Consider the following 14,237-nt stretch of genomic DNA (forward strand, 5'->3'; position numbering starts at 1 on the left):
ATTTGTTTGGTTGCACATAATAATCCTAAAAATATCAAATTACAAATAAAAAAAATGAAGAAAAATTTAAATTTAAGGGCAATTTTGTAATTTTGTAGATTTTGAGAATATATTTTTTTTTTCTTTTTCTTTTATAATCACCTCTAAATAAATAGAAAATGATCGTTAACCAATGTAAATGTTTCACTTCACAATGGTAATTAGCAAGTACTTTTCCATGAAATAATTAGTTTACTTCCACGAGTGCTTACAAATAAATGTTTCATTTACATTTTTTATCAAACTATAATGAAAATTGGCACAATTGAAATGAAATTTTATTGATAGATTAATTCTAATAAGCTTGAATTACAAATGTAATTGGATTATTGTTTTTTTATCGTATTTGTTTAAAATTATGAATTTTGTCACATACACTGTTATCATGCCTGTTACCTCTAGGAGTCAAACGATAACAGTAACAGTAACAGTAAAGATGTTAAAATTCATAATTTTTCCTCTAGAACAGTAACAATAGTGGTAACTGTAACAGTAATAGTAACGATACGGCATAATTTCCGGACGCAATTGGATTGAATACGTTCCATTCGTCATTCAATTTATGTTTTTTATTACAAATTTGGAAGTTGGAATATGTGTCAATACGAATACAGATCACAAGTAAATAACATTAAAGGTAATCAAACGAGACCCAGCTATTGATTTATTACCTTTTCATTGAAGTGAATGTGGCTGAAATCTATTGGAATGTAAAATGAGTTGATACAAACTACCACATTCATTGTTTTCATGTGGAATTTAATTTACTATGTTTGAAAATTAAGGGCTGGTATATGACTTTGTAAATTATTCAACCCAAAAAATATTTTGGCCAATATGACTAGAAAGGAAGAACATCACATAGTAATTCACTTGTTTCCAATTACCTTAACATATGATATATTTCCTAATTGGATGGATTATAAAATAAATTGAAAATATTATGTGTTAGTTATCCAATTTGAAACTTATAATATCATAATTGTAAGGATACTTGAAACATATAATAACAAAATAAATTGTTCTTTTTTTTAGCCAGAAGAAAATAAATAAATTGTTAGATATCTAGTTATTGAGATAACATTAACATATAGGAAGAGAGTTATGAATTTTTTTTTTTTTAAATATTTGAACATGGAAAAGAATATAAATATCATTTTGGTCCCTATACTTTTACTGTTTATTCATTATGGTTCCTATACTTTCAAAATATTCATTTTAGTCTCTATACTTTCAAATTTGGTTTATTTTAGTCCCTATATTTTTAAAATGTTCATCTTGATTCTTGTACTTTCAAAAAGTAATCATTCTTGTCTCTTCATTTCCATTTTTACTTCATTTTGAAGAGATTAAAATAGTTATTTTTTAAAGTTTAAGGACCAAAGTGGACATTTTGAAAGTATTAGGACCAAAATGAACCAAAGTTAAAGTACATGAACCAAAATGAACATTTTAAAAGTATAAAAACCAAAAGTATAAGAATTAAAGTAATTTAAACTTAAGTTATTTATGTATTAATACATCGGTTCAATTGCAATTTTAAGACTGTGTTTATTTAGTTCTTATACTTTAAAAGTCTTTATTCAGTTTCTAAAAGCTTGGTTGGCATGCAATCAAACTTTGTTACATTATTATTGGCCTATGTTCATATTAGTTTATTTTTATTATTATTTTTTTAGCACAACAATTGTAGGATGAGAAAATTGAACCTCAAACTTAAAATGTGTGTGTCAATTATTACTGAAGTAAGCTCACTTTGATAATATTTTATTTTTTTTCCCTAAAAGAATTTGGCAATATGGTTTTATTGTTAGTACTATATTAGTTTAACATTTATGTGACTGTATATATTATTTAAGATAACACCAATTTTCAACCAGTTTAGGCATTTCATAGTTAATGACAATGGTAACATGTTATACACAAATTTAAACGTTTATAAACTCATTAGAACTTTTTAAAGCAACTTAGAAATTTTATGAACATAACTAATAATTTATCTCAATATATATTGTTAGCATACACAAAAATTTGGAATTTGAAACAATTTTTTAATAATTAATATAAACTATGTTGATGATTTTATAAAGAAAAAGTAATAATAAAGAAAAGAGAACAATTTTACCTAGCATGTTGTATCAAAATTTATCCAAGAATTTCAATTTCATCAGATTTAAACTTGCAAATAAGTGTGGATGTTTTTACCTTAGTTCAATTTTTGCTTAGTTCACTCACCAATTTAACCAAAATCAATTAAAAAAACAGTCTCATTAATTTGAACAATAAACAAAATTAAGCACACTTAATATATAATATCAACCTTTGAACAAATTTCATAAAAAATCTAACTCAAAAAGGCTTTTTTTTTTTTTTTTTTTGGAAGTCACATCAATTTCTACATGCATATATTATATAATTCATTAAACTAGTTTTATAGCAGTTTTTTAAATGAATGGTTTATTAAAAGATAAAAATTACCACACTTATTTAAATTTAATTTATATGCATAACTAGTATTGCCGGCTTCTTTTCCTGCTTCCTTAGAATACATAATAAACAACAAAGATTTCACATTCACTAAAATCTAAAAGCTTGTTTGAAATGACTAAAGAAAAAGTGTATTTTTTTAAAAAAAAGAAAAATCATTTTTATTAAAATTATTGATAAAACAAGTTTAAAATATACTTTATTGGACTGCTTGGTAGCCCAACCTGAGTTGGGTGGGTACTAAAAGTTGGCCCGTGTTTGTTGTATTGATAAAATTAAAATGGTGAGTTTAATAACCCACAATTTTATCACTCTCCCTCTCACCCATTTTTCCACATGTATTCATTACTCGTCCAATTTGTTGTTTCTCTCTCATGCGTCTCTTCACATTTATCCCATTTTTTCATCTTCTCATTTCTTTCGTTGTCTGGTTCGTCTTTCTCATCTTACTTTATTTGGCTCGTATGGGTTTTATTTTCCCTTTTCTTCCTCAATTCCTCTTTTTTTTTTCTTTCTATGGTTGTAAATTTCTTTAGTCTAAGGTTTTAAATTTTTTTGGGATTTATGTCCTGGGTTTGGATCTATATGTTCGCATTTGATTCCCTGTCCTGTTCTTCTTTGCATATAGATTAGCCTACGGTTCTAAATTTTTTATCGAATTTATGTTTTAGTTTTGGATCTTTATGTTCATGTTTTGATTCCATCATGTTTTATTCTTTTTTTATTGAGTGCTTCAAGTAATTGAGGGTTAAAAAATGATTGTCGGATAGAAGGAAAAATGTTCATTTTATTGGAATATGACATATATTTTGGTGGAAAAATATAATTGTTTTGCAATTGAGTGTTTAAAATATGTTACATTTTTTTACATTTTTCAAAAAGAGAAAAAAGTGTTGTTCAATTTTAAGATTATCCAATCTTCATGTTTGAGTGCTAAGTACTTGTGTTTAATTATAATTTATTTGGAATATGTTTGGTGTTTAGAAATGGAAAAATTATGTGTTTAAAAATTGAATTTAAAATTTTGTGTTTAGTATATGAATACTTTGTAGAAAATTTATTATGTTTTGAGAATAAAAAAGAATTGGATTTTTTTTTTTTTTTTTTTTTTTTTTGTCTTACAAAAGTTAGGAAAATGTGTGTATAGTTGAAAATTAAAATCAACAATAGCAATATATATATAAAGTCAAAATCAATTTTCTTTAGAAAAACTGCACCAGATACACGAACTCAACTCAGCATCCCAAACACAGGTTTTCTGACTTAACTTAACTCAACACCTCAAACACAGGTAAACAATTACCAACTCAACTCAACTCTACATCTAAACACAAACAATTTAATTCGATACATAACTTAAGTCCTCAGACAATAATTACCAACTCAACTCAACAACTGTTGTGCCTTTATTACTCGCCAAACGCCCCCTAAAAGTATTTTAAAAGCTAATTTTGAGTGGTTGTGAAACACTTTGATTTTTTTTCCAAAATAACTTATTTTAAAAATTAAACACTTCAAGAGTAAATCAAACACAACTTAAATTTCAATTTGATAAAATCAAAAGATTATGATAAAAACATATACATTTGACCAAGTTTAGGAGTGAATGTTGATTTTCTTTTTCAAAGAAACAAATAAAGTAAATTGCATGTGCAAATAGACAACAACCAAATTTGGGTAGAGTTTGAGTGATGGATGATTATGTACCAACTAAAGAAAAGTGACATGAAGCAAAAGACATATAGAAGGAAGCTTGGTTTTGAGGGTCAAAGACTTGGCTGGTGAAATAGCCAAAGAAAAAGAAAGAAGGAAAACAACAAACAAGGACTGCTAAGCAAATAATGAACTGTCAACTTTAAGGAAAACAACTTCAAACTAACTCCTAAAAATCCTTTAACTAAAACCTATGAAGCACATATACAAATACGATTACATGATACGGATATGATGATCCGTCAATTTCTAAAAAACTAAAATACGGATACGTCACTTTTTTATATATTTTTTAATATATATATTTCTAAAAAAGAGGATACTGATACGTTGAAGATACATTTTTTTCTTTTAAAAAATCTAAAATATAGATAAATTTAGCATACAAGTTAATAACAATAACACAAAATAGAATACGAACACTGAAATACAATACAAAAAAAAAAAAAAAAAAAAAAAAAAACATCTAAGATGTTAAAGTACAATAGTTAATAAAATGCAATAGAAAAGTGACTCATATTGCAAAGAAGAAGATTAGAGAGAGAAATATAAAGATAAACAAAGAACTTATTGTTGAAGACATCCAAATGGTTTATATTTTGGTGAACCTTATGGAGACTCAAATGTGAAGATGGAGATTAGATGATTCTAGTGTATGGTTTTTGTCCGTTATTTATTTATTTTTCTTTTAGTTTTAGACTCGAATAATGAGTTTTTTAAATAGGTTGCCTAATTTTATATTGGAAAAGATTAGATGAGTTACTTGTCTTTTTTCTTAAAAAAATGTATGCATAGAAATAGATACGTCAAATCGCGCGTCAGATACGTATCTGAAAAGTATTTAAAAGTATAAATACGTCAAATCGTGTGTCAGATACGTATCTATAAAGTATTTGGAAGCATCGGTATCCGATACGTGTCTGATATTGATTTTTTGCCTCACATGAAGTATTTGTGTTTCATAGACTTTAATGGATGATATTTGATAATTTGACATGATACTTTCACACCTCGTGTCGGTATAGATCTAGGGAGTTGCCTTCACTTTTGGCGTTCTTTCGTAGAATCAGTCTAAAGAAGTAGATCAACTAGATAAAATAAAGTTCCTAGGCCAAGAAATCAATGGGACAAGTGAATACAATATACCTTTACTAAACTACCTTTATTTTGTTCGACGAACCTATTCATCTATTTCAGGTCAAGCTAAATCATCAATTTGTCAGTCTAATTAGAGTGTCAACATTAAAATCAGAATTGAAAGGTCCTAAACATAATTTAAAAAAAAGTTCATGAACTAAAAGCACTCCATTAAAGTTGAAGTTGATGAAGATGTGGCGAAGCAATGACTTTACAAAATGTTGAAAAAGTTCATATTTGAATTGAATCTAAGAGTTCCTTGAATAAATTTCACATATCAAACAAAAAAGACATCCTATATACAAAAAAGCTCACTTCTTATGTCGTATAGAAGCATAAATACCAATTCAATAGCATAAACATAAGGGAAATAATCGATATACACTGCGCTGCCTTGAATTAAATCTTTGAAAACTGATAGGGACCAAGGTATAGTACAAAATAATCTGACCTCTAGGAACTGGCTTCTTGCAGCAATAAGTTTTATCTCTTTCTTGATTCCATGTCATCTATACCAGCATGCTTCAATGGAAGTTTACCCGGCACGTCTGAACGAGCAGGCAAGTTATCTTTCTCTCGCACCGATCGAAGCTCCTGAAAGACAATGAGAATGAGAAGTTAAGATAGCTGGGAGAAAAGGGAGAGGGGAAGACTCCTGTCATATTTCAACACATGTTTGAAACTCATCCAAACACATTTTGTTGTGGAATAGTGAGTGATGACTGAGGACATCAGACTTGCAATATTATGATGGAATATCTTTTGACACTTACATTATGCATGTCGGACTCAAGAGAACGCTTTGGACACAAGATATGGCCCAAACAGGATGCTCGACTGAGGCCAATCGAGCCGAACATAAAACCGGTCCCGCGTCTTGGCCCAATAGGTCATTAAATTATCCTAAGGTGATTCTGAAACTTGAGGAACAACCTTAGTCGACTTTCCCTTTAAATACACCCCTTATTAAATTATCCATACAAGGTAATGTAGAAATTTTGATTTTTCATGTTACGGATGATTTTGGACAAAAGGTAACATAGAAATGACCAAGTAAAAAAGAAGCTTGATATGAGCCAAAAGTGGAAGCTAAAGACCAAAACGAGCCAAGGAAAAGAGGCACCATGCTCGGCCTCAACCTTGCCAAATGCCTAACAATGCATGCCCCGAGTCAAGAGAGCGTTTTGGGCCCGAGCTAATTATCCTAAGGTGATTCTGAAACCCTAGGAGACAACCTAGGTCAATTTTCCCTATAAATACACCCCTTCCATATGAGATATAAACTTTTGACTTCTTTTCCTTTCTTTAATTCTCTTATTGAATTAGGCATTGAAGCCCTTTTTCATTGTATTGTAAGTTCTCTCTTCTCTAAATTACAAATTTACCGTTGTTGTCATGTAGAGGTCAGGTGCACTTTCTCTTGGCCAAAATTGGGCATCAACTGTTCAATCATCTGCATACCCTTACAAAAGAGAGACGAGAGCAGGACCAATGGACCATAATCAGTGGTAAAAACTGTGCTGAGGAGTCTGACCCAAAGCCAAGATGACCTTGGTCGAGGCTGAAGTTACTGAGGTCGAGGCCAAAGAGACCAAGCTGAAGTGAAGAGCAAAGAACGAGAAGACCAAATTGAAGCAAAAAGCAAAGGTCGAGGCAACTAATGCTAAGTCCAAGGAGATCAAGTTAGAGTGAAGAGCAAAGGCCAAGGCCAAAGGGACCAAATTGAAGCAAAAAGTCAAAGGTCGAGACTTAGGCTCAAAATTGTTAAGGGAACGTGAATTTGCGATCAAAATTTCATAAGAGGCTAACCCAAGGCGACCCTAAGTGCATCAAGGTAAAATATTTTCACCATCCATATGCATCCAAGTACACCATACGCATTGTGGAAAGTAGCCGAGGCCAAGGCCGACCCTAAACACATTAGGGCTAGAAATCTCTACCAACCTCATCTTAACATCTAAAAGGTTGTAGGAACCCTAAATGTTCAAGGTTGAGGTTAGGGCTCAACCTTACCGATGGAAAGCTGAAATGCTCAAGATCTAAAGATAGTCCAAGGTTGAGGAACACCACCAAAAGACAAACATGTGAAGCTTGATCGAAAAAAAGCCGCCACCCAAGGTTGACCAGCCCGGGCCGAGGTCGATGCTAACCTTCCAAGATCAAGGCCGAGCCGACCAATCAAGCTTCAGGCTAACTTCATCTTAGGAGGAATTTTTTTCTTCAAAATATTAAAACTTCATACTCAATCAAACATTTGCTTTAATTAAAATATTTCTTGAGTAGGGGCTACACAGAGAATATGCTTCCCTATTAAACAAAAAACAGTTTTACAAGGGATATTCTTCCCTATAAAACTTCATACTCAATCAAACATTTTCCAACGTTACATAGTCACTATGCATCCTCTTAATCAAGTAGGATCAATATGCCTTCATCAGCCACAGTCAAGCACAAATTCAAGGAAATTTAGAAAAGTTACACAAATCGTCAGATAGTTACTACTAGAGCAAATCCAAAGTACCAATATTAGAAGATCTCTACAAAAATTTTAAACAAAAGGCAAGTTAGCTAAAGAACTTCCATCAAAACTTAAAAGGAATATTGTTATTGGGACCTAAACAATTTCTTAAGTGGAACAATTATTTGGTGGAAACTAGGGGCTGGCCACTCACAATTGAAACCAAGAGTAACTACATGAAAGTCGCATCATCTACACGAAATCAATTACCATTTTTCTAGAGAAAATCTCAAGTTTCAGAGATGACCATTTGTTAGTCACCTCACCTCTCAAAAATTAATATTCATCTTTCTCGAGAATATCTCAAGCTCCAAAAATGGTCATTTGTTGGCCACATCTTCTCTCAAAAATTGTTTATCATCTTTCTAGAGAAAATCTCAAGCTCCAAAGATAACCATTTGCTGGCCACATCAACTCTCAAAAATCGATATTCATCTTTTTCGAGAAGGTGCCCATAATCTTAAAGAAATCGATATCATTTTTCTGACAAAATTGCCTATCACCTCTCAAGAAATAGATTTCCATCTTTCTAGAAACAGTGTACAAATCTTAAGGAAATTGATTTTCATCTTTCTGACAAGATTTCCACCTCACCTCTCAAGAAATCAATTTTCATCTTTCTTAAGATGATGCACAAATCTTAAAGAAATTGATTTTCATCTTTCTGACAAGATTGCCTCATCACCTCTCAAGAAATTGATTTCCATCTTTCTCAATACAGTGCATAAATGTTAAAGAAATCAATTTTCATCTTTTTGACAAGATTGCCTCATCACCTCTCAAGAAATCAATTTTCATCTTTCTCAAGATGGTGTACAAATCTTAAAGAAATCAAAGTCTTTTCTCTTTATTTTGCAAGCTCTCTCTTCCCTAAATCACAAATTTACCATTGTTACCTGGAGGTCAAGTGCACTACAAAGAGCTTGAATAGAACTCCTTAAAAGATAAGAACTCTACCCGAATTTAAAATTGAAACCATCATCCTATCTCCATTTCATGGATTGTAACAGAAAGGTCAAGATAAATAACCCATCAATGAATCAACTAGCATATGAACAAGAACAATGCTTACCGAACGATAAGGAAAATCATCTGCCTCTAGCATATGAACGATTTGTCCCATCTTTGGCCTTTTATTGGCATCCAAATCAATGCAACGTAGACAAACAAGCAGCACTCTCTTTAGAGTTCTCGGAGAGGGTGGAATCTCAATCAAGGGATCTACAACCTCTTCCCCACGTCGATTTGCCACCATTCCTTTAAACCAGTCCACCAAGTTCATCTGGAAACACAACCATTGTAAATTGAATTGGAAAATTTAAATATGTATGAAACCTGTGAGAAACTTGGCTCAACATGATCTTACCTCTCCTGGGGGCCTGGAATAGTCAATTGGGCTTCTGCCAGTAATGATCTCCATAAGTAGAACACCGAAACTATATACATCGCTACCCTCATTAAGCATGCCTGTACTTGCATACTCCGGGGAGACGTATCTACAACACGACAAAGTACCTTAGCAAACCCGAATGACAGAAGTCGCAAAATTGGATAGAATGTAGTAACATAGAAACATACCCAAATGTGCCCATTACACGAGTAGTTACGTAGCTGGCTTCAGGTTGTAAGAGCTTTGCAAGTCCAAAATCAGATACTTTTGCATTCCATTTTCTATCTAAAAGAATGTTGCTGGACTTTATATCACGGTGCACAACTTTAGGTTCTAAACCCTCATGCAAATATGCCAAACTGTAATTGAAACAAAATCAGCGAAAAAAGAATACAATTAAAACATATTTACAATCAACTTCCTAAACAACCAGATGTATATGTCATAGTAAGAGAATGAATCTTCGTATATATAGAACAACTATTGAACAGTTTACCCTTTTGCTGTTCCAAGAGCAATCTTCATCCTAATATCCCATGTTAGAGGGCTAACAGGCCCCACATCACCATGTAACCATTGCTCCAAGTTGCCATTATCAACAAATTCATACACAAGCATCCTAAAATTGCCACAAAATCCCAGATATTAAATTTGTTACAATCAAGTCCAATAAGATGTTCAGAAGTTAAATCTTAAGGGAATTCAATATAATGCACCTCTGTGCTCCATCTGCACAATAACCTATTAGACCCACCAAGTTCTTGTGCCTTACTTTTCCAATGGCCTCTACTTCAACCTTGAACTCTTTCTCTGCCTGACCCCTGTAAGAAAATAATGAAAACAGGTCAACTATTTTTTCACGGGATGTGTGCTAAATGTATTATAGCAAGTCATGAATATAGTCCTCAATACTTATTTTTATTGGTCAGTGATGAGCCTAGACTGGAATGAAAAGAAAAAACGAACTCGGTACTATAAAGGACAGTTGTCACATTCCCACTAATTGTTTCACTAAAAGCCTAATAAAAAAAAACACCAAATCAACAAAAAAAAAAAGTTCAAAGGTCTGTAGGTAGGCAATCTAGATTATATTTTAGGTTATAAACTCAACCGAAAACTTCAACAATTACAATATTGAATCATAAACTCAATTCATTTTTGTTAAACTAGAATATGTATTATATGATACATTATAAATTGTACACTGATGTAAAGTAATAATAACATAAAACAGATTCTAGTTTATATTCAACCGAATGTTTAATGGTTAATTACAATTAGTTTTATGTTTTATAAATATATTATGGTTCATTCCAAATTTGGTCCTTATGATTTGGAGAAATTTAGATCCTTATGGTTTGATAAAACTCATAGGGATTAAATTTCAACCTTCTATAGTGATTAAATACTAACTCTCCAAACTGAGACTAAAGTGGTAACTTAACCATATACTATCGAAAACATTACGGAAAGGGATTCAATTTCTGAAGTTGTTACCAAGCACATATTTGAAAAACATGAATTAAAACTTTGATCCTTTATTTTCAAATTTCTATTTACAAATTGCCTACTATAATATTAATTTAAAATATAACAAGCACCATCCAGTGGGCCATATTAGTTTCTGAGAGAGAATGTACCCGGAACCAGGAAAAACAAAAAGAGAAAAACAAAGAGAAAAAGAAAAAGAAAAAGAAATGTAACAATCACAAGTGATAAGGTGAAGTTGTGTGATTTGAAATAAAAAATTAGCTGATAATGCATGAGAACTTACTAAAGCAGTAAAGAACAAACAACAAAGTGACAGTTAAACTTTTACCTAATACTCAGCAACAAATGAAGCCCACAACCGACATAATACCAATAAGTTCGGATCCAAGTTTCATCAGTCAAAACAAGAATTTCATGGGAAATTTAAAAAAGGGAAGAAAAATGAAGAAGACTTAAACATTAACCCAGCAGCAGAACAAGGAATAAAATAATCCAAAACAGAGTGATATTCAACGCGGATTTCCCATAAAACAAGATAACAAATAAACAAATATGAAATGATTGAATATTTGTAATCCACTATCCACCCACCAAGATGCTAATAAACAATTAAGAAATCCAAAAGTGACGTGCAATTCTCTGAAATGGGCAGTGATTTACAGGCGAATGTTATAGACTAACTTACTTATTGTTAAGAAGATTCTTCACGGCGACGACGGAACCGTCCGGCGAAACTCCTCTGTACACGATACCATAGCCTCCTTCTCCGATCACATTCTCTTCAAGAAACCCATCAGTCGCCATTTCCAGTTCCTTCAAGCTATACCACCGTCCCCACCCTAAGTTTGGATCCTCCACCGACACGTCACTCCGACCACCGCCGGACACGTCGCTTTCTTGACTCTTCTTACCTACTCCATTCTCGAACTCAATCTCCTTCTTATTCTCAACCCTAATAACTTCCCCTTTCTCGCAATCCACAGTCCGATCGGACTCTTTAATCTCAGCGATCTCCTTGGAAACCAACGGAATCAATCCAGAACTATGCTTCACCCGCATTTTGTGCTTCCTCGACTCCCTACTTCTACGGACACAGAGGAAGATCAGAGCAGAAGCCGCAATCATACATGCAGCTATAATACCGATCGCGGCGTAGATTTTCAAGTTGGATAGAGAAGCTTTGGAAGAACTGGAGGGGGATTCGTCGGAAGGGTTCTGGGTCGAATTGCTACCGGAAACCGCCATTGTTTCCGGCGAAAAAAGGAGAAATGGAAAGAAGCAGAAGAAGGGGAAATGGTACGTGGTTTGTTGAGGAAATTTGGAGGAGAAATTTGAAGAAGAAGAAGGAAGTTCAGAGATTGAGAAAAAATGGGGATTCAACGGATACAAAGTTGAAAAAGAACAGAGGAAAAGTGACAAAAGGGAAGGGGAAAAGAGAAGGAACGTTGTTGAGTTTTGGGGTACGAGAAAGTGGATTATTACGGAGTTGCCACTGAATAGTGACGGTGGCAACGGCCATTAGGAGGACAGTGGGACATGGATTGATCACCTTATGTAAATAAAATAAATTAATAAATTATAATTTATCCCTAAACTTTCGTGTCTCGATAAAAATGTCAAACGTTAAAAAAAAAAAAATTGTCTAATAGTTTTTTCACCTCTCGATTTTATGTCTAATATCTTAGGGATTGTCTGGGATGCTGAAATAAGATGTGAGAAGTTTTGATGTCTAAATAATTCTAATGTCTGGAGAGTTCTGATCGAGTATGATCAAGTACGTTCAAGCACTGAGATAATATACGATACACGGAAGGAAAATAATGGTGAGATACAAAATACGTTCCAAAAATAGGCCCACAAACAATTAAAATTGGTGAGATATGATAATGGGCCTCCAAACACTAAGATGATATAGAATGTATGGATATATCATCTTATGTTGGCCCCAAACAGCCCCTTAAACTTTTGATTTTGTATTTAATATATTCTTGAAATATTAAATATTTTAGGATAAATTACAAAAATCATCCCTAAAATATAGGGATAGTTGCAATTATAGCTTTAACTATTTTATTAAAATTGAACCCTCAAAATTGTACAAATGATAAAATTATGTCAAATTTGACCTTCAAACTTACATAATTATATAAGCTATAACATTTGTATAAATTTAAAAGTTCAATTTTTATCATTTATGGGTCTAATTTCTAATATTATTATAAGTTTGACGGTTCAATTTTAATCTTATAGAAGTTTAAGGATCCAATTTTTACAATTGAAAGTTTATAGGTGTAATTGTAATTATCACCATACTTCAAGGGTGACTTTTGTAATTTAGCCAAAAATTTTATGATTTAGTCAATTTATTAAATATAGATTTGAATTTTAAGTCTATAGAAACTCTAAACTTTCAATTTTATGTCGAGTAGGTCCACAAAATATTGGATAAAGAATTGAAGATGTAGATATCTATTGGGGCATAAAATTTAAAATTTAAAGATATATTATACGTTTTTAAAAGTTTAGACATCAAATAGATATAAACTTTAAAATTTAGAAATTAAACTTGTAATTTAATCCATTAAAAAAAAGATAGAAACGGATATAAGTCTAAATAAAAATTTAAATACGTTTAATCATTTTGATTTAAATATGATTGAGTTCAAATGTATTCGTTTGTTACTAAATGTGGAAGAGAATGATGATAAGTTGATGGCGGAGAAATTGAATAGGTTTTTGAGTAAAAGAAGAGTTAATTGGGCAAAAAAAAAAATGGTGGGTCTTACACATACTTTCACCTTTTCTTCACATCTGGTTTTTTTTTTTTTTTTTTTCCTCTCTTTGCATTAAAAGGTACCATTTTTTTTTATCCAATACAAGGATTTTATTTAACTTTTTCTCATATCTTATTATAAGTATCAATCCGTTATTTTTCGTTGCACATCTAATTACAGCAATAAAAAAAATTATTTACACAAAATAACAAATTTTAATTTTTTTTATAAAAGCTGATAGAATTTTATCAGTTATAGAAACTTATACATATGCTGATAGAGTTTATCAGTGTCTAACAATATTTTTTTGTTTTTTCTATAAATAGTTTGATATGTTTTCTATCTATGATAATTTTTAATAATAAAACTACTATAATCTACTGATAACTAATATTGATAGTGCATTTTTAAACTTAAATCTAAAAGACAATACTCAAAATAAAATTGAAATTAAGTCAAAAAAAAAAAAAAAAAAAAAAACAAGAGAGATTTTAACCCTAAACAAATTTTAATATTTAATGAACTTAATTGTTTTTATCCAACAAAAACCACATCAGCTAAACAAGGAAATATTAGATTAAGGATTCATCTAAAAAATAGTGAAAATGTAGAATTGAAGTGAGATTTATGGAGCTTTTCTTCCAATTATGTTTAAAAAAAATGTGGCAACACCAAGGAAAATAAAGTA

At 31.4% G+C, this 14,237-nt stretch overlaps 1 protein-coding gene across 1 annotated transcript; it reads right to left on the reverse strand.

Moving 5' to 3' along the window:
* Nucleotides 1–5,586: 5,586 nt before the first annotated feature.
* LOC120078815 (Protein kinase superfamily protein) lies at nucleotides 5,587–12,261 on the reverse strand. Its single transcript, XM_039033140.2, has 7 exons — nucleotides 11,461–12,261; nucleotides 10,001–10,105; nucleotides 9,781–9,903; nucleotides 9,473–9,643; nucleotides 9,261–9,390; nucleotides 8,967–9,176; nucleotides 5,587–5,970 (listed from the first exon to the last, which is right to left on the reverse strand). The coding sequence occupies exons 1-7, from the start codon at nucleotides 12,018–12,020 to the stop codon at nucleotides 5,860–5,862; spliced, it is 1,410 nt and encodes a 469-aa protein (XP_038889068.1). The 5' UTR covers nucleotides 12,021–12,261; the 3' UTR covers nucleotides 5,587–5,859.
* Nucleotides 12,262–14,237: the final 1,976 nt, after the last annotated feature.

This window comes from Benincasa hispida, chromosome 5, assembly GCF_027475165.1.
Source record: "Benincasa hispida cultivar pf3 chromosome 5, pf3_genome.v1.1, whole genome shotgun sequence".
NCBI classification, from domain to species: Eukaryota; Viridiplantae; Streptophyta; class Magnoliopsida; order Cucurbitales; family Cucurbitaceae; genus Benincasa; species Benincasa hispida.

Excerpts from the sequence above, each read along its gene's own strand:
- LOC120078815 (XM_039033140.2), bottom strand. The coding sequence starts at position 12,020 with ATGGCGGTTTCCGGTAGCAATTCGACCCAGAACCCTTCCGACGAATCC. Across the intron at positions 9,904-10,000 it reads TGTGCAGATGGAGCACAGAG|GATGCTTGTGTATGAATTTG; the intron begins GTGCATTATATT and ends TGGCAATTTTAG. Across the intron at positions 9,391-9,472 it reads CGTGTAATGGGCACATTTGG|ATACGTCTCCCCGGAGTATG; the intron begins GTATGTTTCTAT and ends GTCGTGTTGTAG.